Source organism: Conger conger, chromosome 7 (genome assembly GCF_963514075.1).
Source record: "Conger conger chromosome 7, fConCon1.1, whole genome shotgun sequence".
Classification (NCBI taxonomy): Eukaryota; Metazoa; Chordata; class Actinopteri; order Anguilliformes; family Congridae; genus Conger; species Conger conger.
Window position 1 is genome coordinate 46,315,539 of NC_083766.1, and position 27,948 is coordinate 46,343,486.

General features: G+C 39.4%; 2 protein-coding genes across 5 annotated transcripts; one reads left to right on the top strand and one right to left on the bottom strand.

The window, feature by feature from the left end:
• Window positions 1–3,840: 3,840 nt before the first annotated feature.
• On the top strand, window positions 3,841–15,304 carry LOC133132784 (ankyrin repeat domain-containing protein 42-like). The gene is made up of 12 exons (XM_061248506.1): window positions 3,841–3,949; window positions 4,113–4,264; window positions 4,356–4,463; window positions 4,635–4,754; window positions 5,118–5,253; window positions 5,884–6,084; window positions 8,512–8,637; window positions 10,006–10,111; window positions 11,955–12,109; window positions 13,260–13,386; window positions 13,839–13,971; window positions 14,659–15,304. Exons 1-12 carry the CDS (start codon window positions 3,922–3,924, stop codon window positions 14,755–14,757), a joined length of 1,491 nt encoding a protein of 496 aa, XP_061104490.1. The 5' UTR covers window positions 3,841–3,921; the 3' UTR covers window positions 14,758–15,304.
• Window positions 14,530–26,313, bottom strand: ccdc90b (coiled-coil domain containing 90B). Of its 4 annotated transcripts, none has more exons than XM_061248507.1 (10): window positions 26,213–26,313; window positions 25,781–25,913; window positions 22,636–22,755; window positions 22,150–22,253; window positions 17,492–17,593; window positions 17,107–17,148; window positions 16,742–16,813; window positions 16,557–16,610; window positions 16,224–16,338; window positions 14,530–15,944 (listed from the first exon to the last, which is right to left on the bottom strand). In XM_061248507.1, the coding sequence occupies exons 2-10, from the start codon at window positions 25,881–25,883 to the stop codon at window positions 15,889–15,891; spliced, it is 768 nt and encodes a 255-aa protein (XP_061104491.1). In that variant the 5' UTR covers window positions 25,884–25,913; window positions 26,213–26,313; the 3' UTR covers window positions 14,530–15,888. The 4 variants fall into 4 exon arrangements, with proteins under 4 accessions (XP_061104491.1, XP_061104493.1, XP_061104492.1 ...); XM_061248509.1 differs by having other exon boundaries at window positions 26,224–26,269; XM_061248508.1 differs by having other exon boundaries at window positions 26,218–26,239.
• Window positions 26,314–27,948: the final 1,635 nt, after the last annotated feature.

The following is a 27,948-nucleotide window of genomic DNA, read 5'->3' on the forward strand; positions in this document are numbered from 1 at the left end:
CTTTCATTTACTAAATACTCTCGGTTTCAATCATTTTACTCTCGTAGAAATTGGGTGGTCTGATAGAAAAGGTGCTATGTCCAAAGTAGTTAAACATAGATGTAAATACAAGGAAATAAAAGCTGAAATTCTGAACTCTTGTTTCGTGTTCATCTTTTTATCTCAACCCAAAATGTATTCAGTCTTGTAAAAACAAAGGAATTGGCCTTGCTGTTCCAATACTTTTGGAGGGGACTGTATATGATAGAACTAATGAAAAGTAAACTTACCAGTGATCCGAACAAACTCATATATATGAATTTCATTGTGGTATAAGATCTTGCCTACTTATATTGCGAATCCACTTTGCTCTACAACATTGGACAGTGTTGTTGTAGTCTAGCACTTTGAGTTTGAAAGGATATAATGACGCTGAGGTTGAAGTGCAGTGTCAATTTGAGGGGATTTTCATCCATATCAGATGAACTGTTTATTAATGACAGCACCTTTTGTACATGGTCCCCCCATTTTAAGGTAGCCTACTACAAGTATTTGTTAAATTGGCTGCACAGATGTATTAATTTGCGTCGTTACTGAATGCAGAAGGGAACAAATAAATATTTGGACATTGACAAAATTATTGTTATTTTAGCTGTCTACCACTGTCAGGTATCGGGACAAAAGAACCATGAGTAACCAGGGATAACTTGAATGAGAACAGTTCCAAAACGTAATCAATAAATAGGCAATGGTCGAAATCCAGGCAGACAGGTACCTAAGGGGCAATCAGAAGAGTATTTGAGAATACTGGCAGAGTAAAAAAAAAAGAAAACAGGAGAAAGTCCAAACAAGCAAAGGAACTAATGCCAAAATTCAAAACAGAGTCCAAAATCCAGGCAGAGATATAAAAAAAGGGAAAGGAATATAAGGGCAGACTCGGAAACAGGCAGAGAGAGACAAAATGGCAATGGGAAACTGAAAAAGGACAGGTTTTCATATAACATAAAGAATCAGGTGTGTGAACTGGGGAACAGATAATAAGGAACAGGTGAAATAAATGACATGAGACAGGTGGAGGTGGAGACACTAAATGGAGCACAGGTGAAACCATAAATGAGGGTGAATGAAACAGGAAAACACGTATACTTTTATACAAGTTTAAGGATATATAAGGAGTGAGCTTTTAGACGTTAGAGAAGCCTCTTAGAATTTTGCTTCACAAGATATCTACTGTTGAAGAAAGAGCAACGCAGAACAACTATAATCAAGCTTGAGTGGTAATTATAATCTATATTACTTGTAGAAGTAGGAAAAGTAGTACATAGAAGTTCAACATTATAAGTTTCCTTTCATTTTTATGTCTTTTATTTTTCAGTAAGATACTATATAAGGTAGGAATAAAGTAGAAAAGTTTAGGGGTGTTCGTGCCCATAATATCTAGTAGTAGCTTTTATCTCCGTGAAGGGGGAGCCATAGGATAAGGTAAAGGCCTAAGAGGATGGATATTTGAAGGGTGTATCTTGAATTTAACATCTGGTGGAAAGGTGAATTAGAAAGAGCAAAAGGGGTTATATGAACCTTCAATGTATGTGATTAGCAAACTGAAAGATGATATTTAACCTGTCAGCTGTATAACTCTATTCTTTTGATTATAATAAAGTATATCTGACTATAATCATATCTGAGAAAGGGTCTTTTAGAGGAATACAGTGAATACAGGAAATCATATACCAGATTTGCATCACACCCCTTCACTTCGAGACTGGGCTGGAAGTTCAGTAGAACTTACCAGTTCTCCAGGACGTTCGAAGTACTTAAAGGAAAAGAGAGTTTGTCCCCGAGACACCTCCTCATGGGGTACTGCTTGTGGGAACGTGAGGTCTGAGCTCGGCAAGGGGTCCGTAGCTCACGACAAGACTACGGTGTGCACAGAGAGTAAAAATAAATGGAAACGCTAAAAACTTAGACAGAACACGGAGAACAGAGAAAACCATAGATGGCAAAAGGCCACACAGACGTGACAACCACAGTAAATTAGAATTGAAAGCAAATAACATCCTCAGAGTCTAGATATCTTTAAGTCAACAAGGGTCCAAGGTATCAAATGAGCCTGAAATACATCGTGCCGTTCTCAGATATGCAGCAGATAAGGATGGATCACTTCAAGAGAAACAACCCTTGAAGTGATCTATCCATATCTACTGCACATCTGGCGGCAGCATGACGGTTTGAGGCTCATTTCATACCTTGGACCATTTAGCCAACAAATATGTTCCATATTGTATCAGCATGCAAATCTCCCGTTCTACCACATCCCAAAGGTGTTCTATTGGATTCAGATCCAGTAACTGGGAAGGCCATTGAAGAATATTGAAGTCATTGTCATGGTCATGAAACCAGTCTGAGACAACTTTTGCTTTGTGACATGGTGCATTATCATGTTGGAGGTAGCCATTAGAAGATGGGTACATTGTGACCAGGAAGGGATGCATATAGTCAGCAACAGTACTCAAATAGGCTGTGGCATTCAAGCGATGATTGATTGGTATTATGGGCCCAGAGATGTGCCAAGAAAACAGTCCCCACACCATTACACCACCGCCACTAGCCTGGACTATTGACATCAGGCAGGTTGGGTCCATGGATTCATGCTGTTGGTGAAAAATTCTGATTTACCCTCTGTATGACTCAGCAAAAATCAAGATTCAGTCTTAAACTGTCCAGTTTTGGTGAGCCTGTGCCCACTGCAGCCTCAATTTTCTGTTCTGCGCTGACAGAAGTGAAACCCAACGTGGTCTTCTGCTGTTGTAGTTATCTGAGTTACCACAGCCTTTCTGTCAGCTTGAACCAGTCTGGCCATTTTCTGTTGAGTTCTCAAATCAGCAAGGCATTTCCATCTGGAGAACTGCCACTCACTGGATGTTTTTTTCCTTGCACCATTCTGAGTAAACTCTCGGGACTGTTGTGTGTGAAAATCCTAGGAGATCAACAGTCACAGAAATACTCAACTCAATACTGTTGGCACCAACAAACATGCCATGGTCAAAGTCACTTTGATCACTTTCCCCATTCTGATATGCACATTAACTGAAGCTCCTGGCCTGTATCTACATGCTTTTATGCATTGCACTACTGCCCACGATTGGCTGATTAGATAATGACATGAATAAGTAGGTGTACAGGTGTTCCTAATGAATTGCTCAGTGAGTGTATATAGCAATACACAATTGCTGTTGAGACATGCAGTGCCTCACATGACCAAAGAAGACATTGAACAAGGGACAGAAGCAGGGAAACAACAACACCAATAATAATAATAATAATAATAATAATAATAATAATAATAATAATAATGCATTGAAATTCTAGAAAGACCACAGTTCCCTGGTTTGAACAGATTTATTATAAGACATGTATTAAATATACCCCTATTTACATATACATGCACATTGACCTCCTCCTGGGAGGATTTACATTTTTAGAAGGTTAAAAGGTTGTTTAGAATATCCCACTTTATGGCTGTCTATTATATATATTTCCAATTGTAATAGTCATGTAATAGTCAAACCTTGATAAAACGGAAAACTTCAATCAAGAAAATGAAAATAGAGAGTCAAAAGCGAATACATTAATGTTCCGTCCAACATTAAATAATTTCAAAATGTCGCTACAGTACATTTTATAGGATAATTATCTTACATGAATCTTTTTGTTTGAAAGTATTTCATCTATAACAACCAAACTACAACTGACTACGCAAATGTAAAGGGTTTATTCTAAAATGTCTTAGCCTACATTGGATGCGTAAATTATAGTCAGACAAAAGCTGAAGGCACTTGAACCGCGGTGATCAACACAGGAAGTTTGCGTAACCACAAACAAACCCCTTGGCAACCGCGGACGGAGCTTCAATTAAATGGGAATTTTGATCTTTGTTTTGAAATGCCAGTCGTAACAAAACCACCAAAAGGTAAAATCTGAGTTTAAAATATGTTCTAGTTGAATTTAAATTGTTATTCGTTGTGTATTCGTTCTACTTTCGTTGCTGATTAAGCGTTAAACATTGCTGGATTTGTCATTATTTATGGGTGTGCTGTTTATAATCTTAACTACTTGCAATAATCAATGAACAGACAGTCAGGCCAGGACAATCCATGAAGCGGTGAGACTAGGAGACGTGAAACAACTGGCTGTAATAGTGAAGAATGGTGGTGACATTAACGATGGGGACAAGAAACACAAATTCACCCCACTCCACTGGGCTTCTCATGCAGGCAGTCTGGAGGTAGCATATATAAACGAAATATTTATCTTGGAAGCTATTCATATAATGCAATTATAGTTTCAAAACCTTTGCCATTTGCACTTATTCTCAGTGCCTGCACTGGCTTCTGTGGCATGGTGCTGACCGCACATGCGCAACACCTCAGGGCTGGACTGCAGCGCACATATCAGCCATTAGGGGGCAGGATGCGTGTATGCAGGTAATACACTCCTTCACCAATGAGAAAATCCACATACTTGCAGAATTTATTTTATAGAAATGAGAACAGCTATGTGGAGCCTCTGTAAATATCGAGCTCCATAAATTATAACAAATAAATACTTTAATGTAACATGTAATGTGATTAATTATCTGTATCACAATGTTTTAGGCACTAATTGTGAATGGGGCCAACCTCAATGCTCAGGATAATAGAGGATGCACCCCGACCCACCTTGCTGCTGCCCATGGACACTCTTACACTCTCCAAATGGTCCTGCGTGGTGAAGTGGTTAGTCTTTAACCCATACAACAATTTGTCATATTTTGTGTAATTGTTAATCCTCAGTCAAATAGCTACAAAATATAAATACCTGAACACTTTTAACGCTGAAATAATTTGAAACCCTCCTGCAGATCCCTGAGAATTTAAAACAAAACCATTGTATTACCAAAACTGTATAGTCAAATTGCAATTTTATGATTATTGATATCAATAGATGTTTCTCCGAAAATAGTTTGTAAGCTGCAAGAGTTGTATAGGTGACTAAAGGATAAAGTATGATAGAAATATATGATACAGTTTGACCTCAGGTCTCATAAACTAACAGTGAGTTCACTGTAATGCACATCAGTAATTTCTCTGTTTTTCGAGGACTGTAACTGTGCTGACAGTAATGACTGGAGGCCAGTTCACTACGCTGCATTCCATGGGAGAGTGGGCTGCCTGCAAACCCTCAGTAAATGGGGAGCAAATGTTGATGAAGTGGATAGTAATGGCAACACACCAGGTATGAATGGTAAATTCTAAATGGTAAATGGTTGGCATTTATATAGCGCCTTCATCCAAAGCACTTTCCAAAGCAATTGATGCTTCTCATTCACCCATTCATACACACACTCACCAACAGCAAAGCACCAACCAGCTCATCAGGAGCATTTGGGGGTTAGGTGTCTTTAATGAATCAAATTAATAACAAATTATTTTCAATAGAATTGTTAGGTATGCACATACCCCTTCAGATTTCTTTGCTTTCTTGATTGTGGACAAAAACCATCAACAGTTTCTTCATTTAAGTTTGCCTCTTCAAAATTTTGGGCACACTATGCCCCTGCAAAGGATGCTAACAACCTTCACATTTTCAATAGACAAAGTATCAATAAATAATGACCAATTAACCTTCACAGCATGGTTTTTGTTGCAGTAAAATGTCTATTAATGCCAGTTTTATTGTATGTTTGTGTTTGGGACGGTTATTGTAATTGCATAGTAAAGGCAGAGCTTTTGACCAAAAATTGTCCCCAACTGGACTACCCACATGTAGCAGAAAAACAACTTTCTTTAGAACATTTTAGTGCTGTGATTATCTGTTGTACACTCTGTGTGTTCATAAAGTCATTTTCACCACTGGTCTCTGTAGCTCACTTGTCAGCCATGGAGGGCCATCTCTTCTGCTTTAAATTTCTGGTGTCGAAGGGACTGAGTATAGCCCATACACTTGGAGCCAGAAACAACCAGGGAGAGACTCCGAAAGATCTTGTCCAGCGGTTTTGCAAGCCACATGTTCTTCAGTACATAGAACTGATTGAAAAGCAGAATGATCTCCCTTTGGAGCAGGAAAGTATGACTAATCTCAATTAAATATTTAAAATGTATAAAACAAGCAAATGAGCATGTTAATGATCGTGTCATTATGATATACAGTACTGTGCAAAAGTCTTAGGCACCTGTATAACATTCTGTACAGATAAGATTCTTTCAAAAATAATCGAATGAAAGGTCCTAAATAAACGTACTATACATTTTACATTACATTTCAGTAATTTGGCAGAATAGTTGAATCAAATCACTATTTTTTGTGACTACCCTTCGGCGTTAAACCTGCATCACTTCTCTGAGATAGCCAACACTGTCCTGCAGTTCTATAAGACAATCAACGGAGAGGTTGTTCCAAGCATGTTGGAGAACTCTCCACAGTTCTTCTGCAAACTTTGGTTGGCTTCTTGCTTCTGATCCCAGACAGTCAATTGCTTACAGTAATATGTTACTTTTTAAAATTAAATACAAAAATGTCTCTGTAAAATTGAATCTTTTGGAAAATGAATATTTGGAAATTTCAAATGTTTCTTTCATATTAACACACACCAAAAAAGAAACACACACACACACACATATATATATATATATATATATATATATATAAAGTCTAGGGTGCCTAAGACTTCTGCACAGTACTGTACATATGCACATTAATCCTCCCTCACCTGTGTGGTTTACTATAATTCTTTCCATCTACATTGGTGTGAAAAAGTGTTTGCCCCCTTCCTGATTTCTTATTTTTTTGCATGTTTGTCACACTTATATGTTTCAGATCATCAAACAAATTTAAATATTAGTCAAAGACAACACAAGTAAACACAAAATGCAGTTTTTAAATGAAGGTTTTTATTATTAAGGGAGAAAAAAAATCCAAACCTACATGGCCCTGTGTGAAAAAGTGATTGCCCCCCCCCTGTTAAAACATAACTTAACTGTGGTTTATCAAACCTGAGTTCAATTTCTCTAGCCACACCCAGGCCTGATTACTGCCATACCTGTTCTCAATCAAGAAATCACTTAAATAGGACCTGCCTGACAAAGTGAAGTAGACCAAATGATCCTCAAAAGCTAGACATCATGCTGAGATCTAAAGAAATTCAGGAACAAATGAGAAAGAAAGTAATTGAGATCTATCAGTCTGGAAAAGGTTATAAAGCCATTTCTAAAGCTTTGGGACTCCAGCGAACCACAGTGAGAGCAATTATCAAATGGCGAAAACATGGAACAGTGTTGAACTTTCCCAGGAGTGGCCGGCCGACCAAAATTACCCCAAGAGCGCAGCGACGACTCATCCAAGAGGTCACAAAAGACCCCACAACAACATCCAAAGAACTGCAGGCCTCACTTGCCTCAGTTAAGGTCAGTGTTCCTGACTCCACCATAAGAAAGAGACTGGGCAAAAATGGCCTGCATGGCAGAGTTCCAAGACAAAAACCACTGCTGAGTAAAAAGAACATTAAGGCTCGTCTCAATTTTGCCAGAAAACATCTTGATAATCCCCAAGACTTTTGGGAAAATACTCTGTGGTTTGACGAGACAAAAGTTTTTGGAAGGTGTGTGTCCCATTACATCTGGCATAAAAGTAACACCGCATTTCAGAAAAAGAACATCATACCAACAGTAAAATATGGTGGTGGTAGTGTGATGGTCTGGGGCTGTTTTGCTGCTTCAGGACCTGGAAGACTGGCTGTGATAAATGGAACCATGAATTCTGCTGTCTACCAAAAAATCCTGAAGGAGAATGTCCAGCCATCTGTTCGTGACCTCAAGCTGAAACGAACTTGGGTTCTGCAGCAGGACAATGATCCAAAACACACCAGCAAGTCCACCTCTGAATGGCTAAAGAAAAACAAAATGAAGACTTTGGAGTGCCCTAGTCAAAGTCCTGACCTGAATCCTATTGAGATGCTGTGGCATGACCTTAAAAAGGCGGTTCATGCTCGAAAACCCTCCAATGTGGCTGAATTACAACAATTCTGCAAAGATGAGTGGGTCAAAATTCCTCCACAGCGCTGTAAGAGACTCATTGCAAGTTATCGCAAACGCTTGATTGCAGTTGTTGCTGCTAAGGGTGGCCCAACCAGTTATTAGGTTTAGGGGGCAATCACTTTTTCACACAGGGCCATGTAGGTTTGGATTTTTTTTCTCCCTTAATAATAAAAACCTTCATTTAAAAACTGCATTTTGTGTTTACTTGTGTTGTCTTTGACTAATATTTAAATTTGTTTGATGATCTGAAACATTTAAGTGTGACAAACATGCAAAAAAATAAGAAATCAGGAAGGGGGCAAACACTTTTTCACACCACTATATATAATAATAAATTAGACTGATATACTGTATCACCTGTCATCTCATGATCTCAAAGTACTTCAGAGTGAAGGGATTTGATCAAGCTGATTTTTCTTGTAATTCTTTGATAAGATTGGATCACATTGTTTCCTGTCAGATGTAGCCTTCCCAGGACACAGAGCAGCCTTGCAAGGAGACCTGGATACCTTGCGGAACTTGGTGGAATGCGGAATCATCAACATCAATGAGAGAGATGACAAGGGTTCGACTCCCATGCATAAAGGTGTGACAGTTGTAGCCAGTGAATTGCAGCAAACGGTTAGGCTGAAATACCAGCATTTAACTCCTAAAGTATCGCCCCCTTTTCTCCACACAAGCTTGAAAATAACATTCCCAAAATACCATATTGTGTTCCAAGTTATCAAGGAAGACTTGTCCTGAAATGCTAATGAAAATGTTCTCACTTTCTCTACCTGTCACCCTCTCCCTACCTCTCCCTCTCAACCTTCCGCTCCTTGCTCTCCCCTCTGGCAGCAGGATGTCCAGAAGATTGTAAAAAAAAAAAAAAAAAACGACTACTATAATTACAATAATAACATCTAGTATAATTGATTAACATCTAGCTATACTTAATTGATTGAGGTCCAATGGTGTTTTTGTCAAATAGCCAACTCCCACCAACAAGTCAAACACATCCCACAATTTCACATGCCATTTATTATTCAAAATTAGGCCTGCTTTGTTTATGAGTGTACTGAATAATAATACAATATTTTGATTTAGATGCTCACCAATATAAAATGGGGTCACTGAAAATTCCCTCTACTATAGAATAAAAGGCATTTTCACTGTCCTCTCCAGAAATATTCACTCTTCCAAGGCCTTCAAATGCAGAATGTTTTATTTCGACTTTAGGCATTGCAAAAATATTTTCCGTTGTAAAGCATCATATTTTTTATGCATAAAGTCTCAAGAACTGTTTTTTCAGGTGCATAACAGTCTCAGCATGTGTACTGAAAAGGTTATGGTTTGCAGGTGGAACAATGTGTGTGTTGTTTTATGCAAGCCTAACAAACTATACACCGTAGCTTCCTCTTCACTGTAATACCATACCCCAAAACCCATTGTATGCTGGGCTGAATTCATACTGTAGTTGCTTGGACATGGATCTGTTAGATTCATGTATTAATAAGTGAAAACTAAAAATCAAAGCTTTAACCTGAAAAAAGTTTTTACACCTTGATTTTATTTCTGTCGGTGAGTGTATTTTAATTGTTGGGTAGGGTCAGGGGGGGAACAGCAATTGGTTTGCAAAAGACCTATTCCCATAAATTCTGGTTCATTTCTATGAAGAATGTTCTACATTTTGCAACCCTATGTAGTGTTGTGACATTGGGGTCTCTTACACACTGGAGACTATTCTTGGCTCAGCCATTTCTATTTTAGATTTTTTTCTATTTTAAAAAGCAGCAAGTACATACAGCATATAAAGACATATAGGACATGGAGCTCAAATCTACATAACATACACCTCTGTGTTTGCCATGCATTTGCATCTTCGTTACCTTATCTGTTTCTCTCTTTCTCCTCATAGTTGGTCTTTTCAAAGACACAAGCCTTGATTTCTGTTATCACTTGTGTTCAATTGCAGCTGCTGGTAAAGGTCATCTGAACTGCCTCCAGTGGCTTTTGGAGATGGGTGCAAATCAGGACATCACAGACAATGGAGGGGAAACTGCAAAGGACACAGCTAGAAGGTTTCTCTTTTACAAATACACTCACCGAGCACTTTATTAGGAACATTTTTACTTTATTACACCTACTTATTAATGCGAATATCTAATCAGCCAATTGTGTGACAGCTATGCAATGCATACAATCATGTAGATACAGGTCTGGAGCTTCAGTTAATGTTCACATCAACCATCAGGATGCTGAAAAAATGTGTTCTAAGTGACCGTGGAATGATTGTCGGTAGCAGACAATCAGTGAGTATCTCAGAAACTGCTGATCTCCTGGGATTTTCAGGCACACTAGTCTCTAGAGTTTGCAAAGAATGATGCAAAAAACAAACAAAAAAAGTTCTGCAGACAGAAATGTCTTGTTAATGAGGGATGTCAGAGGAGAATGGCCAGACTGGTCAAAGCTGACAGGAAGGTGACAGTAACGCAAATAACCACACATTACAACAGCGGTATGCAGAGGACGAGATGGGTGCGTGGGGGGTTGGACCCAGGGGTATAATAAAGTCCCATCAGGGCTTTATTCAGGGAATGTCCAGTGAGCGTAGTCAAAAAACAAGCAATGTTCATACACGTAAAATCCAGCCAAAACCAAAGTATAGTACCGAGGGAGAAGGCAGTCTCGTAATCGGTACACCATGCAAAAAGTCCAGTAGCCAGGAAAGCTGTCAGCGGGGCAGAAGTACAGGCGGACGGTAGGCAGGCTCAGGGTCGATGACGGCGCAAGAGTCAAGACCGAAGTCTGCTCCGCGGGGCAAAAGCACAAAGAGAGCAGGCAAAGTCGTGGTACAGGCAGGCAATGGTCAACAAAACAGAAGTCAATAATCTTTGGTCAATAAACAGGCTTGGATCATAACAGGTAGACAATGGCTTGACAAAACCACTAAAGCGGTGCACTGACGAACAGGAGGCAACAATTTCGCAAAGACATGACATGGAACTGAGCTTTATATGAAGGTGTAGACAGGTGTAGACAATTAGCTTGAGAGCAGCATGAGAATGGAAATCAGGTGTGAAGGATTGACAAGTTAACGAGGTAATTAGTAATCGTTAGTAATAAACCTATCCTGCTCTAGCATTAGTAAATTAGTCAATGACACGTACAAGAAACGTAAGGTAACATGAACACATGGTTAGAATGTTAGTATTACCCAATCCTGATCTAAAGTTAGATTAGTAAGAAGACAAGGGAAATTGAAAAAATTAGGGTGTGAGTGACAGAAAGGGAGAGGGAGAAAGCAGGAATGCAAGGTTTGCAGAAAGACACAAAAAAGTGTATGCTAAACAATGAACAGAACAACATAACATGAAACAACATAAATCCTGACATAACAAGTTTGCAAAATTATATAATAAACTATATAACATGACATGGCAAGACTAAGAAATAAATGGTAACAAGAACTAAACATGAAACATAACATGACATGACAATGAAACGTAACAAGAAATAAAACATAAAAACGTGGCGAGACTAGACTAACAAAATACGTGACATGACAATAACGTAACTAAGACAATGACTAAACATAAAACATGACGTGACAAACATGAAACGTGACAGAGGAGCATCTCTGAACTCACAGCGTGTCATAACTCTTAGTGGATAGGCTGCAGTAGTAGAAGTCTAAAAAATAAGTCAAATAAATACCTAATAAAGTGCACACAATTGGCTGATTAGATAATCGCATGAACATGTTGGTGTTCCTTTTGCACAGTAGCCTACTGTCCATTTGATTGGAGAATACTAAACAGGAGATTATGGTTTAAAAAATAAAACAGTAAGATTTTTCATCCTTACAATGAAAAAAATCAAGTGTTCAGTTATATTCTGGATGTAACACTTTCTCACTAACAGGTTTGCTCAGTTAGCAGCCGTGAAGGTGCTGGGGGGAAGAGGCTTAGAGGATGACTCAGATGAAGAGGAGATAGCTGACCCACATGGTGTGGAAGGGAGTACAGACAGCTTTGAGGAAGTGGCTCTGAGTGCCACCCAGAGGAAGGAGCAAAGAGGTCAGTCTCAGAATGAATGCTTTGAATATATAAAATTCCAAAATGCAATGAATAACTATAACTATCCCTGTCATCTGAGAAACAACTGCTTCTTCTCACTGCGCAGGTGTTGTATCATCTTCTTAGCCAAAGTGAATTTGAAAATAATTTATTACAAACATTAGCTTATTGCTAGACCTCAGATTCGGGGTCTCCACCCCAGGGAATTTCAACACTTACCGACACAGCCCTGCCACCAGTGGACTCCGCCACCACCCCTCAGACTAACATCGTCATGGATAAGTTTTGCTTGCCCCACTCAATAGATGCTTCACATTACAGAGCCAGTGGACAAATGATCCAAACTCTAAGCTAGGTTTACCTGGCACCGGCCCCCTTGTCAGACCATGTAGGAGACTGGAGTCTGTACGCAGAGTATAGTTATGAGTAATGGGAGTGGCTAAATTCCATTTGCACTTTTTCCCAAATTGTGAGAAGATACGGGACCAAACTGCAATTTAGCTTGTCACAAAAAAATACAATCTGTAATTATCTAAGTGGATTGCATTCTGACGTCTGCAAGGATATACCAATCCACAATAGGTCGCCAGGAGGCTGATGCATTAGGATCAATCCAAGTTGTAATTGGGCGTAAAAAATAAAATTCCTCCCGTTATTGGAGGAAGCCCTTGTAATGGTAAATGTTAAATGGTAAATGGTTGGAATTTAGCGCCTTTATCCAAAGCACTGTACAATTGATCATTCTCCTTCACCCATTCACACACTCACACACCAATGCTGATTGGCTGCCATGCATGGTACCAACCATCCTGTCAGGAGAAATTGTGGGTTAGATGTCTTGCGCAGGGACACTTTGACACCCCCCAAGTGGGTGATCGAACCCTCCAACTGCCAGACTTACCACCTGATCTAATGTCGCCCCATAGTGTACTTTGATATGGTGAGAATGGAGGAACTAGAACGTAGTTGTATTCAATACATATTTTAGTCAGTTGAGCTTAGTTCTTTGGCAAACCAGGCCATTTCAATCTTGCAGTGCCCCATTTATGCAATTTACAGGGTATTCCTTATTGCTTTGCCCATCTGAATGACCTACCTCAGAATTGGAACAGGTCATACATTCTTTATTAGTAATTCTCTTATTTTTCAGTGAGAGCATACCAAAAAATTGAGGACCTTACAAACCTGCTGGAGATTGCAAAAAATAACTACAAGCAGCTTGGAGGTCTGCTAGAAGAAGAGAGTAGGCAGCGGAAAGAAGCTAAGGAGGCTCAAAGGTAAAATATTGTTGATATGCAAATATCACCCCACTGTTTAATCGATCCGCACTGCAATTTGTATTTGGACAGTGACACAATTTGTGTTGCTTCGGCTCTGTACCCCAGCACATTACATTTTAAATGAAACAATAAATGGGAGGTTAAAGAGCAGGCTCGCTTTTTACATCCATATCAGGTGAGCCTTGTATGAATTACAGCCATTTTTTTTACAGTCCCCCCAATTTCTAAATGTGAACATAAGTAGGACACTGAAAGCACTTGTGTCTCTTGGCAGCACTGTCCTGATGTGTTAAAATTAAGCAGCTGGCTGTTTCCATAAATAAAATTGCAGAAGAACAATGGAACCTATAGCAAGTTTAATTTTTAATTTTAATTAGCCAATGTAGTTGGAAAAGATATTACCATATTATATGAGGTATAGTTGTTGATGGTATGTTTGATGTTTCTAGAACCATAGAGGAGCTGGAGGCACAGCTGGAGTTTGAGAGAGTACGCCGGGAGAAACTGGAATTACAGCTGGATGACTGCAGGGCAGAAATTGGGCATCTCAATCAGTGCCTGCAGGACCTGAGTATCACCCCAGTAAGTATAATTATTGGCACATACAAGTTGTGCATAACAGAAATATTGTCGCTAAAAGATTTTAAAAATGACCACATCTGGCAGCAAAATGACCAGACTAACTGGAAGTGGTATCAGGACAACCCAATTTTTCCAACGGATAGAACTATGGAAATTGCATTGTAAACAGTTGAGTACACAATAAAATGTTCAGGCTTAATTCAACTTCAAATGAGTTTATATGAGTCTATTAGAGTAAATACAATAGTGTTTGGCCAAAACATCTAATTTTGGTCTCATCTGACCATAGCACTCTCTTCCAGTCATCATTTCAAAGAGGTTTGGCAAACTGCTTGGTTTTGTTTATTGTGCTTAGTAAGGGCTGTCCTTGTGCCACCCCTCCAAAGAGTTTCCAAATAATTCTGGAGCCCACTGTACCTGAATAGTATGTGCAACACAATATTGTTGATATATAATGTAGATGATTTTCTACAATAGTACAGGGAATATTTGCGCCCATAATCTGCTGTGCTGGTAACAAGTATTCCTATGTAAAACAGAGCCCAAACAAACGCAGAATAGTTCATAAACATTTGTTTAGTGTGTGAGGGTGTTGGCTGAAAGTCAAATCACCACATTCTAGCAGAGGTGACTTAACACTGAACAACGCTGAATACCAATTCAAAACTATTGATTTTCCGTCCACAGGACGAAAGTCCCCAGGCAATCCAGGCTAGGGGAAAAAAGAAAGTGAAGAAGAACAGAAAGAGTGATGTTGGTGGAGTGTTTGTGAAACGGATACAATAAAAGAAAAGACTTGGTCAGGTGCATTATGAGCAATCTAATTAATTGGCAATTCCAGCGTTATGGATGTGACATTTAGACACAAAATGACAGATAAAACCCTTCAGAAAAATTACTCTTCTTACATGATAAAAAATGTTAATGCATATTGTCATAGCACCTACTTGGCAGAGGGAGGCAAAACATTTTTCACAAAAATATTAAGCCAGAAAATGTGACAAATAACTTGCGTTATGGACGCAAAAAGACAGGTATTTTGGGGAGACTATACACTTTGTAATGCAGAAAGGTTGATATCCATGTATTGTAGGAGGCTTGGTTGAACATAAAAATAGCAATTTTGAAAATACTTATATCTTTGTCTTCAGATGCACATTGTTTGACGATCTACTTCCCAATTAAATTTTTATCATAACACATTTGTTGTCATCTGAAATGGTGCTGAATATCAGTTTTGACATTGTGAAAACCATCTGAAATGATTTTTAATGTTTTCAAGATGGCCGCCAAATGGCATTGATTTTAATGGTAATGGGACTAATAATACATTTTGAAGCATTTTCCTGTTGTTAGCCTACATTTGACCAGATTTCAAAATGGTCACAATCGACTGTTTGGGACATAATAACTTGACTGTTTGACATGCTCAGGTTAACATTACTGTGGAATTGCCCTAATCCATATTGGATTTGCTATTTCAATTTTGTGCGTATTCAATTACTTTACATTTAGGCATACAGTAGCTTGCTCACAGGTACAATGGCAGTGTCTCACCCTTGAATACAAGTTCCCTGACCATTATAATACACTGCCACCCTTGGAATATTTTACTGATGAAATACTAACATTGCTTTTGAATTTTTAATACTGACATTGCTTAATGACAGTTACATATATAACGTGCATTACAAATCGGAACTCTTTGGTAAACAACTACTGTAAAACTAGTTTATGCTTCAAAATATACAAAGTCCACTAAATTCTTTTATCACTGTACACTATAAACTAATGTTGGCACACTGTCGCACACAAGATTAAATATAAATGCTCTTGAAGGGTGAGATGGTCCGTTTTCAAGGGTGAGATATCAGTTGTTGCAAGGAAATCTCAGTCACAGATGACAGATTGAAGCTTTCACTTCCAAAGTCGGTAAAAGACCAAGGCTATAGCCAAGCATGAGAACACAGATGCTGCAAAATAAAAAAGAAAGCAAATGTAAATATATAATACAATTTTAACACAGACGGATGTTTCAGCTGTAATATTCCTCTGGTTCAAGCATAACACTGCTATATAATTAATACAGTAGCTGTCAAGGTAGCCCTTTCTTTGTACAGAAATTAATCTATCAATCTTAATTTTTTTTGTATCGTAACATTTACACATTATCATACAGCCCTTCACAGTTGGCAGAACTTTTCAGAATAACAAGTCTGCCATTTGTATCCATGGAAACATCCATACATCACCTGCGAGATAACGAATAGTTTCAAGCTTGAGAGATTCCAGAAGTGTTCTCAATGAAGCAACCTCAATGTCTATTTTTTTGGTTGTTTCCAATGTACCACGATCAATATCTGCATTCTGGTCAATTTTAGCAAAAAAGAGAAAACAAGATGAAATACAGTCTTCAAATCTTTACTACACTTGTAACACAGAATTACTTCCGATTTCATTTGTGTGTGCGCGCACACACACACACACACACACACACACACACACACACATGCACACACACGCACATGCACATGCACACGCACACAAACATTTTAACTTATTGGAATAAGTTGTCTGGGTCAAACCTGCTTCTGGAATTCTGTACTGATTTCCATTAGTTTCTTCTCTTGCTCAGTGAACTGATAAAGAAAAAATAGAACCCAAAACAACACTTAACGTTTGAAATAAGGCTGGGTTTCAAAAAACGAAATGAAAAAAAAACTTTGAAAGTACTCAATAAAGCAAGTTATAAGATCCAAGTTATGTTTACCATATCTGTGACTCTGCTTCTTTCCAAATTTATGTCCAGTTTCGCATCTGCTCTGATTTTCTGACTCTCCTTCTAGAAAGCAATTAAAACACGTGGTAGGAAAATGTTTATGTTTCATCATTGTCGTGAATATCAATCACTGAATATATATATAATTTATATTTTTATTTTAAAATAAGGTGATGGACTTCAATGGAAAATGGCTTCATATAGAATAATCTATTCCATGTTACCACTCCACGTGATCTGTGTAACTCTCTAGAAATAACATGATTCTCAATCAAAATGTAACTGTCTGACTGATAAGGTCACCCTAGTGCAAAGGTAACAAGGTTACCTAGCTATCGTTTTCATACTTAACTTACATTTAGCCTGTCCTTGATCTGTTCAAGTTCAGTTTTCATTTTCTGTAAGATGAAAACATTGCTTATTAGGTTCACTTCATTACTTATATTACCAAACATCACACACATATCTTAGTTAACTTATTTTCACAAGGGAAATCTGCAGTGATTTGTAATATAATTAATTTATGAACAGTAGATAACAGTACTTTTTTCGTCAAATAAAACGAAATAATACATTTCAGAAAAAGATTTTATTGGCCAGCAATATCAGCTTCAATAATATTCTGAAATAATGAAGTGATTAATAAATATAATTGTATTTTGTACACCTGTATGCCTTTATTACCTCTGATGCAATAATATCATGGAAAAAGACTAATAAGACTGTAAGATGTGACATTACCGCATTCTCAGAACGGAGGTTTGCAAATTCACTTTTCTCCAGAATCACCATGTCTTTCCTTATGGAGTCAAGATGAGCCATGATCTGCTGAAGAGCGATTTCCTTAAAAAAAAAAAAAGAAGGATAGAAAGCATTTTATACCTTTTGGGCCCATGATTTTTATTTTATGCTAAGATTGTAAGAGTAGAAAATCAAAAATTATACGATTCCCACTTCTGTTAAGTTATTTTACATTACATTGCATTATTAGCATTTGGCAGATGCTCTCATCCAGAGCGACGTACAACAAAGTGCAAAGTGCATACCTATAAGCAGGGAATTATTTACTCCTTCAGTAGCAATTATTTTGTTACCTTTTTAATATTTCTGTGGCTTACACCACATATTCTGTCACTTTTTCTGTTGAAACTGTTGACACAAAGTATCTCACGCGGACACGGGCAGCTGGTGGAATGTTTTTACTTGGCTTGTTACTGCCAATGAACTGCAATTACCCTGTATTTCTAGGCCTACTCTGTAAAGACGGCTTCTATCATTTAAAAAGGATAGATGGTATAGCTTAGAAAAATAAAAGGAACCTGAACAGTGTATGAAAGTTTATGAAGATCAAGTTTTGTATGTTCAAAGACTGTAGAAGGATAAATAGTCCCCTCCAAAAGTATTGGAACAGCAAGGTCAATTCCTTTGTTTTTGCAGTAGACCAGCGGTCCCCAACCAGGGACCGGTCCATGGGTCATTTGCTACCGGTCCGCACAGAAAGAATAAATAACTTATTTTATTTCCTATCAGTTATTTCTATTTTATTTATTTATTATTTTATTTCCTTATTTTATTGATCAGTCTGAAAGATGTTTTCTTTTGGAAAAACGACCAGATTATCTTCCAATTACATCTGTTTTGCCTACGTGCTTTACGCTTTACTTCTTTGCAAAGGGGAAAAGGTCCAACAAGGAGACAGAAGAAGAGCCTACAACTACCTAGAAAAAGAAAGCGGCATTTAACAGACAATACCAGGAGTCCTACTTAAAATACGGGTTCATCGCGACCGGTGATTCTCACGCACCAAGCCCGCTCTGCATAATATGTGGTGACAGGCTATCAAACGAGGCAATGAAGACTTCAAAACTGCTTCGGCACATGGAGACCAAGCACCCTGCATTAAAAGACAAGCCTGCAGAGATTTCTTTCCGGAAAAAAGTCACCTCTGGCAGCACATTTCGGTGATAAGGAATGGGTTGCAAAACTCGCTTACATGTGCGACATATTTTCATCAGCTCAATGAACTAAATCTGTCACTTCAGGGGAAAATGACAACTGTCTTCAAGTTGGCCAATAAAGTAGCTGCATTCAAAGAACTGGAACTGTGGGGACGGCGAGTGAACAGAGGGATATTTCACGTTTCAAACATTAGCAGGGATTTTGGAAGAGACTGAACCCGGGCCTTCATTCTCCCAGCTGGTGCACAGTCCCCTGTCTTTCCTTTTAACAGAGTTCGAGCATTACTTCCCAACCACGAAAGACCCACGAACTGCGAAAGAATGGATCCGTGACCCATTTGTGAACAAACCAGGTGAATTGAGCATGTCCATGCAAGAATAAGATCAACTGCTGGAGATAGCAAATGACGGTGACCTTAAAAATATGTTTAAGACAACAACTCTGTTGTTGTTCTGCCGGTGTTCTGGATTAAAGTCAAGGCAGAATATCCCGAGATCGCCACAAAAGCACTGAAAGCCCTGCTTCCATTTCCAACATCCTATCTTTGTGAAGCTGGGTTTTCTGCAGTGACAGCAACCAAAACAAAATTACGGAGTAGACTAGACATAAAGAACACACTTCGGGTGTCATTGTCTCCGATTACCCCTCGATGGGACCTTCTCGTTGCAAAGAAACAAGGTCAGGGCTCCCACTCATTCAGCGTTATATATGCACTTTTTATATGCACTTTATATTTGTTTTTATGCCATTCGTACCATTTTATTTTGTTGTATTTATCCCCCACCCCTTGAAGGCCGGACCGTGAAAATATTGTCTTTCATGAAACCGGTCCGTAGCACAAAAAAGGTTGGGGACCTCTGCAGTAGACAATTGAGTTTGAGGTCAGAAGATGTACATGAGATGACAGATCTGAACTTTAGCTTTTATTTCCTGGTATTTTTATCTAGATTTATTGAACAACTTACAACATAATACATTTTGTATCAGACCAACCCATTTTTAGGTGAGCAAACGTATTGGAACATGTGACTGACAGGTGTTTCTTGTTGCCCAGATGTGTCCTGTCAGACTGATTGGTTAAGTAATAAATAGTTGAATGGCTATTCATTACTTTAGCCTTGGGTTTTGCCAGTGAAGACTGCATTGATGTTAGAAAAGATAAACCAACATGAAGACCAGAGAGCTTTGGGAGAAAAACAAGCCATTTTGAAGCTTAGAAAAGAGGGGAAATCGATCGGAGCCATTGCACAAGCATTGGGGATAGCTGGTACAATACCTTGGAATGTCCTGAAAAATAAAGAAACCACTGCCGTAACTGAGCAACAGACATCGCACAGGTTGACCAAGGAAAACAACAACAGTTGATGACAGAAATATTGTGAGAGCTGTGTAGAAAAATCCCAAACATCAGTCAGTGACATCACACACAATCTCCACAGGGCAGGGGTGAAGGTATCTCAATCAACCAGCAATATAGAGGCTATGCCTGTCAGGGTTGGGAGGTAGCACCGGGTGCGGCCACCAGGGGCTTATTATTATTTTCACCTGGCCCTCATTAGTGCCAGGGGAGCCTACCTCCGGTGGGTATTTAAAGCGCTTGCTGGCATTCTGTCGGCGCTTTGGTATTCACTGTTCGCTCTGTTACCAAGCCGGTATGCACGTGGTAAGACTCTGTCTGTGATGAGTCAGGTATCGTGCAGGTTCTGGTTTTGCTGTCTCATTTAAAAAGAAATAAGAAAGAAAATATATAGGGTAAGGAGGACGCTCAGCTAGCTGGTGCTGTGTGCACGGCTGACGCCTTCCGTAAGGTTCTGTTCTGTTTTGTTTTCTTTTACAGCTCGTGTGAGCTTGCGGGTGAGGGACGTTGTCCCCGGTATCTGTATTTTTGGTTTGTGTTTTTCCTGAGCTGCGACTCAAGGTTCTTTGTTTTCTCGCCTAGTCTTTTATACTAGGTTGTTATTTTATTTTTTTGTTATTTTATCAATTTTAGCACTCCTTTTCGTTGGGTTGTTCGCCCTGGTTTTCAAGGGTTGCTTTATTTTCTGGTAGCCGGTTTTTGGGCTGTTCCTTTTATTTTGGTCGGAGTTGTCTCCAGACATTTTCTGTTTCGTATACCTTCTGGAGTTTTGTGGTGAACATGTTCGCGTGTTCGCTTTAAAGGGAGTACCCTTAGTCGCTCTTGGCTCTCCGCCAGTCCCCGACCCTACAATACCACAAGATTCAAGATAACAATTTGCAAAGAAGTATAGAGATGAGCCATAAAAATTCTGGAACAAAGTTTTATGGACTGATGCCACCAAGATTAACCTCTAACAAAGTGACTGAAAGTCCACAGTGTACAGAAAGAAGTGGTCCAAAACATACAAGCTCATCTGTGAAGCACGGCTTTGGCTTGCATGGCTGCTTCTGGAGTGGGCTCACTAATCTTTATTGATGATGTAACACATTATGGTAGCAGTAGGATGAATTCAGAAGTCTACAAAAACATTCAACTACTTTGGAGAAATATGTCCAAACTAATTGGGAGGAACTTCATCATGCAGCAAGACAACGACCCAAAACACACAGCCAACACAAGAAAGGACTTGGGGAGAAAACGTGGTTTTAGACTGGCCAAGTCAATCACCAGACCTTAACCCTATTAGGCATGCATTTCACCTCCTGAAGAGGAGAATGAAGGGAACCCCCCCCCCTTATTTACCTTCATTTACTTAAATACTCTCTGTTCCAATACTTTTTCCCACCTAAAAATTGTGTGGTCTGATACCAAAGGTGCTATGCTCTAAGTAGCACATCTAGGTGTAAATATCAGGAAATAAAATAAAATCTTAAATTCTCGTGTTCATCGTTTTATCTCAACCCCAAATGTATTCAGTGTATTGCAAAAACAAAAGAATTAACCTTGCTGTTCCAATATTTTTGGAGGGGACTGTAAGTCAGAACCAGAAAAACTATCAAAAAACAAATTATATTTATTATTATTATTTATTTATTTTTTGGCAAAATCCACTCAATTGTTCTGTCAGAAAAAGTATATGCTGCAGCAACAAAGTAGCCTACTGCCTATTTTATTTTGGGGAATAAAAGCTATGCCAATTTTGTTCTAAAATTTGTCTTCTTTCCATAGAATACAATTAAAAAATTGATAAGCGAATCAATCACAAATTTAATCAAAAACCATATTCAATATTGGCATTGAATCGATAAAATCAATAATCAATAACATCTCCATCTCTACAGGTCAGTGGTGAGTCAGATTTTATCATTTGTAACAGGATGACACTATACGTCTCTGATCCTAGTAACAGGTAGGTATAGGTAAAGAAAGGTTAGATAAGCATCCTAGGCAGGTATGTTTCATGGCTTAGGTTGCCTGATGGTGTGGTTTCCTGTCTTGTTAAATATGCATATTGATGGTGTATTCATATTAAACTGAATACCTGATGTGTTGCAGTCACCATATCTCTGTATACTATGTCCATGTTTGCTGTAGTCAGTGTCACCAGTGCTGTCACAATGACTTCTGCTTGGCCCTTTTCAAAACCTAAAATGAGAGCATTACACATACCAAAACTTTACTTTAGAAATCTTTAGAAATATCATATTTAGAAAACACAAAGCAACACCGTTACTTTTTCCATTAGTAATGATCTTTTCCCTGTGTATTCACAATAGCTTACAATCCAGATATGGCAATACAATCTTGATATGACAGAATGGGCACAATGGGCAATGTCATCACATACAAGTCTAAGGGAATGTTGCCGTAAGCTCTTGGGCCGACATATGACCCTGCTATTGCTAGTTCTTAAATAATGAGTCTTATGTTTTCCGATTAAATTATTAGATTATTAGACTTACAACAAGGCTAGATATGAAATATCAAAATCCATATGCCTTTAAGTGTAGACAATAAAGTTGCTTACCATTATTTTCCAGTTCTTTCACCAAAGCATGCGTGTCGAAAGTTAATTTCCTTTGTTCCAAGGGAGTAAGTTCCACTTTTCTCATGTCATAGGTTCTGATTTTTGAGGTTCTGTGGATGTCTAAAAGGGATTAGAGAAATTACTTCTTCAAGACTGTTGGATCAATGCTATGCAAATGCTAGGGGGCAGCCTGTAGCCTGGTGGCTAAGGTATATAATATAACTTGGACTCGCAAGGTTGGTGATTCAATCCCTAGTATAGTCCCAATAAGATCCACCCTGAGCAGGCCCTTAACCCTACATTGTTCCAGGGAGGATTGTCTCCTGCTTAGTCTAATCAAGTGTAAATCACTTTGGATAAAAGCGTCAAATCGCATGTAATGTAATATAAAAATCCAAGGGCGATTTTGACTGGATAGGTGAATTTTGACATATGATGATATTTAGCTTAAATACTGTAGTTTCATGAAGTTTTCTAAACTATTTGGAATCACACAATTAACATGTGGTTATTATTTTCATTTCAGGGCACCATAATCTTTGAGACACATGGTTCAGAGGTGTTTGTAATTGCTCAGGTGTGTTTAATTGCCTCCTTAATGCAGGTATAAGAGAACTCTCCGCACATAGTCTTTCCTCTAGTCTTTCGGTCACCTTTGGAAACTATTATTGCTGTTTATCAACATGAGAACAGTTGGGCCAACGAAAGTCAAAGAAGCCATTATGAGACTGAGAAACAAGAATAAAATGTTTAGAGACATTACATTACATTACATTAATGGCATTTGGCAGACGCTCTTATCCAGAGCCGTGTACAACAAAGTGCATACCCATAACCAGGGATAAGTGCGCTGGAAGACCCTAGAGGGAAGTACAATTTCAACTGCTACCTGTACAACAAAGACAAGAACCAGGGCCTTTTTTTTTCTTTTTTTTTAAACGAACAAATAAACAAACAACAAAGCAAAAGTGACCAAACTTAACTATCAAAATACTGCTTACCTAGCCAACTAAAAATACCGATACACAAAGTAAATCACAAAGACAACAATTACGGTTCACAGGGAGGTAGGGAGGGACGGGGAGAGGTGCGTCAGTTTGCGCTTGAAGGTGGGGAGAGATTCTACAGTTCTGACCTCAATGGGGAGTTTGTTCCACCACCGTGGAGCCAGAACAGACAGTAGTCGTGAGCGTGAGGTGGAGGTTCGGAGAGGGGGAGGTGCCAAGCGGCCTGTGGAGGCTGAACGAAGAGGTCTGGCAGGGGTGCAGGGTCTGATCATTTTTTGTAGGTAAGCTGGGGAAGACCCCTTAACTGCTTGGAAGGCTAGCACCAATGTTTTGAATTTGATGTGAGCCATGACAGGCAGCCAGTGGAGGGAAGTAAGCAGGGGGGTGACGTGTAAGTATTTGGGAAGGTTGAAGACCAGACGAGCTGCTGCATTCTGGATAAGTTGGAGGGGTCTGATGGCGGACGCTGGGAGGCCAGCCAAGAGGGAATTGCAGTAGTCCAGGCGGGACAGAACCATCGCTTGGACCAGGAGCTGGGTCGAGTAGGGGGTGAGAAAGGGGCGGATTCTCCGTATGTTGTATAGGAAGAACCTGCATGACCGGGTCACCGCCGCAATGTTCTCGGAAAGGGACAGTCTGCTGTCCATCACCACGCCGAGGTTGCTTGCACTGGGTGATGGCGTGAGTGTGGTATCCCCAAGGGAAATGGAGAGATCCAGATGGGGAGAGGTATTAGCCGGGATGAATATCATTTCAGTCTTACCTGGGTTGAGCTTTAGATGGTGGTTGTCCATCCAGCTCTGGATGTCACTCAGAGATACGGGCTGAAACTTGTGTATCAGAAGGTGGGAACGAGATGAAGAGTTGGGTATCGTAGCATAGCAATGGTAGGATAGCCCATGTGCAGTGATCACAGAGCCAAGGGAACAAGTGTAAAGAGAAAAAAGAAGCGGGCCTAGGACTGAGCCCTGGGGAACTCCTGTGGCAAGGGGCCGAGGTGTCGATACCGTACCAGCCCAGGCAACCTGGGCAGACATCGGCCAAACCTTGAAGACCTCCACAGCTGATGAATAATCCTCTCCATAATAAACTGACAAATCCCCAAACACCTGTCTGACAAATCAGAAACACTCTTCAGGAGTCAGGTCATGATCACTGTCATGAACAAACACCATAGAATAAGCCATAAATTAACTAACAGCAACAGATTTCAAACCCACAGAAATTATATGATCACTCTGCTCAAGTTCAAGTGAAAGCCTCAAAAGTCATTGGCCGGCGGTTCACGGTAAGACAATGATCCCAAACATACTGCTAAAGCAAAGAAATAAATATAGGCCGATAAAGTGGCCAAGTCTGAAGCCAATTGAGCATGCCTTTCATATGCTGAAGAGAAATCTTAAGGGGACAAGCCCCTGAAAAAAGCATGAGCTAAAGATGGCTGCAAGACAGGCCTGGCAGAGCATCACCAGAAAAGACACCCAGCAACTGGTGATGTCCATGAATCGCAGACTTCAAGCAGTCATTGCATGCAAAAGATATGCAACAAAATACTAAGCGTGATTACTTCCATTTACATAAGATTGCTGTGTCCCAAACATTATGGTGCCCTGAATTAGGAGTACTATGTATAAACACGACTGTAATTTCTACATGGTGAAACCAAAATGTATACAAATGCTATTTATTAAAATCATACAATGTGCACTTTAACCACATTTGATTATTTATATTACAAATCTGAATTTGTAGAGTAGGCTACACTGCATTTCCTGGATGAAAAACATTTTGTTTCCAACTTAACTTATAGATAGCCACCAAATTTAGCATGGTGCTTCTTAACCAAAATAGCTGGTAATTTACAGAAGCTTTTTTCATATATTTTGTAATTTCTATTTTATGTGGGGAAAATTTGTATTGTACTTAATTATCAGTGGATGGACAGACTTGACCAAAAACTGAGGTCATGTTGCTGATGAGGTGTACCTTTGCATTTTTAACAATAATGACATTTGCTAAAATTACGAAAACGTCATGCTATTGCACAAGTAATTACAGCCTATGTTTCAGTGTGGGTTTATTTACAAGCCAGTTTGCTTTTATTCACTCAATTGTTGAACCACACTCATTAAACCTACCTCTGACGTTCTGTAATCGTCCCACACACAGGTCTTTGACAAGATTTCGGAAGGTAAATCCACCTCCTCGACCCAACAGAGTTGCACACTGCCTACAAATCATAGCTGATTGTTCCGTTCGCTTTGTGGCTAGCTGTCAATGAGAAAAAAGAGATGGTGCGACGATTTGATGGAAAAGAATCACGTATGGAGAAGTCAGATTATTCGCAAGCATCCCACTGGACTCGGATGCGAGCAAGACAACCAACTTCACTATCCGAGCACTGTCGTAAAAGTGACTTGGAAGTGACAATCACCACAGAACTGTGAGAATGTACTGAGATAAAGGTCAACCCACTATCGCCCTAGTCAATAAGTAAAGCAACTAGCTAGCAACAAGGTAGCCTAGGATTTCATAAGCGAAGTATAATATGGTGATACGCAATAGCTCACTCAACGTCAACCTTCTTCTTCTTCTTCTTCTTCTTCTTCTTCTTCTTCTTCTTCTTCTTCTTCTTCTTCTTCTTCTTCTTCTTCTTCTTCTTCTTCTTCTTCTTCTTCTTCTTTAGTTTTGTTTAATGGCGGTCGAAAAATCAAAAGTGCATTACCGCCATCCATCGGATGTACGTAATAATTTCGTTGGAAGGAATTTCTTAATTAAAAAAAAAAATACAATAAATAAAAATAACTACAACGCAACCTTCCCATCCCTAAACCCACATACATTTCGATTCTCGATTCACTATTATCTGACTACCGCCAAACCCTTTTCTCTAAAATTCAGTAATTCAGTAATACCCAAACTTTATTTAGCTCCATGCACTACCATCTTCCATCCATCCATTATCTGAACCCGCTTATCCTGAACAGGGTCGCAGGGGGGCTGGAGCCTATCCCAGCATACATTGGGCGAAAGGCATACACCCTGGACAGGTCGCCAGTCCATCACAGTGCACTACCATCTTAATTCTCTTAATTTCGTGACAATCTCGCTAGCACAATTAATGACTACCGCAATAAACGCTTAAAAAAAAAGTTTTTCTATCCATATTTATGCTTTGATTGGGTCCTCCTTGGTCTATTGTCGCTGTTCTAGGTCTGTCCTGTTCTATCCTTTCCCTTTTCAGCCCTTGCTTTTTCTGTTGCTTCAGCATGACATTTTCCCCTTTGCTCTTGTCCCTTCAACCTCACTTTCAATCTTCCTTCTCTGACACTCCTTGCACCTACTTCATGATTTTCACCACAGTGAAAACACACAATTTGTGTCAAATTTCAAATTTTTAGAGCCTTATCCTGCCGTATATTTGTCTTACATTCTACAATCAGGATGCCTCCCCAGATTAAAAAAAAAAAATTTCACTTTCCATCCAATTACATACACTCACTGAGCACTGACACTAAAATATGCTGAGCCTGTGGTCAAGACTGTGAGGAGATGGACCAACGAGGCAAAGCTGGAGTTACAGGCCTGCTTTGACTGCTTTGATTGGAGTGTTTTTGAGGCTGCTGCCACAGACCTGGATGATCTCACTGACATCTTACACCTTTTTGTGAGGACATGTGTGTGCTGACTAAAACTTTTCGGCACATACAATAACAATAAACCCTGGTTTACAGCAAAACTCAGGCAGCTTCATCAGGCCAAGGAGGAGGCCTACAGAAGTCGGGGCAGAATCCAGTACAATCAGGCCAGAAACACACTGACAAAGGAGATCAGAGTAGCAAAGAGGTGCTACACTGAAAAGTTGGAAAACAGTTTTTCAACTAACACCCCTGTGGCAGGGTGGAGAGGCCTGAAAAACCACACCAACTACGGGAAACCATCCCCCCACACAGTGGAGAACCTTAAACTGGCCGATGACCTGAATGAGTTTGATAAGCCGACATTTACACCCCTCACCCACTCCGACTACATTTACATTTTAGTCATTTGGCAGACGCCAGGCACCAGGCTCAAACGGCGTGTCACCCTCCTGCCTGAAAGTTTGTGCTGACCAGCTGGCCCCCATCTTCACACAAATCTTCAACAGATCTCTGGAGCTGCGTGAAGTCCCCTCTTGCCTTAAATGCTCTAAAATCATTCTGGTCCCCAAGAAACCCCCCATCATTAAATGGAGATTAAATGATTGCAGGTTTGTTGCCATGATGTCTGTGGTCATGAAATCCTTTGAGAGACTGCTGTTGGCCCA

Excerpts from the sequence above, each read along its gene's own strand:
- ccdc90b (XM_061248507.1), bottom strand. The coding sequence starts at position 25,883 with ATGATTTGTAGGCAGTGTGCAACTCTGTTGGGTCGAGGAGGTGGATTT. Across the intron at positions 17,594-22,149 it reads TGGTGACTGCAACACATCAG|GAAATCGCTCTTCAGCAGAT; the intron begins GTATTCAGTTTA and ends TTTTTTTTTAAG. Across the intron at positions 17,149-17,491 it reads ACCTCCGTTCTGAGAATGCG|AAAATGAAAACTGAACTTGA; the intron begins GTAATGTCACAT and ends TTCATCTTACAG.
- LOC133132784 (XM_061248506.1), top strand. The coding sequence starts at position 3,922 with ATGCCAGTCGTAACAAAACCACCAAAAG. Across the intron at positions 4,265-4,355 it reads CTCATGCAGGCAGTCTGGAG|TGCCTGCACTGGCTTCTGTG; the intron begins GTAGCATATATA and ends ACTTATTCTCAG. Across the intron at positions 13,387-13,838 it reads GAAGCTAAGGAGGCTCAAAG|AACCATAGAGGAGCTGGAGG; the intron begins GTAAAATATTGT and ends TGATGTTTCTAG.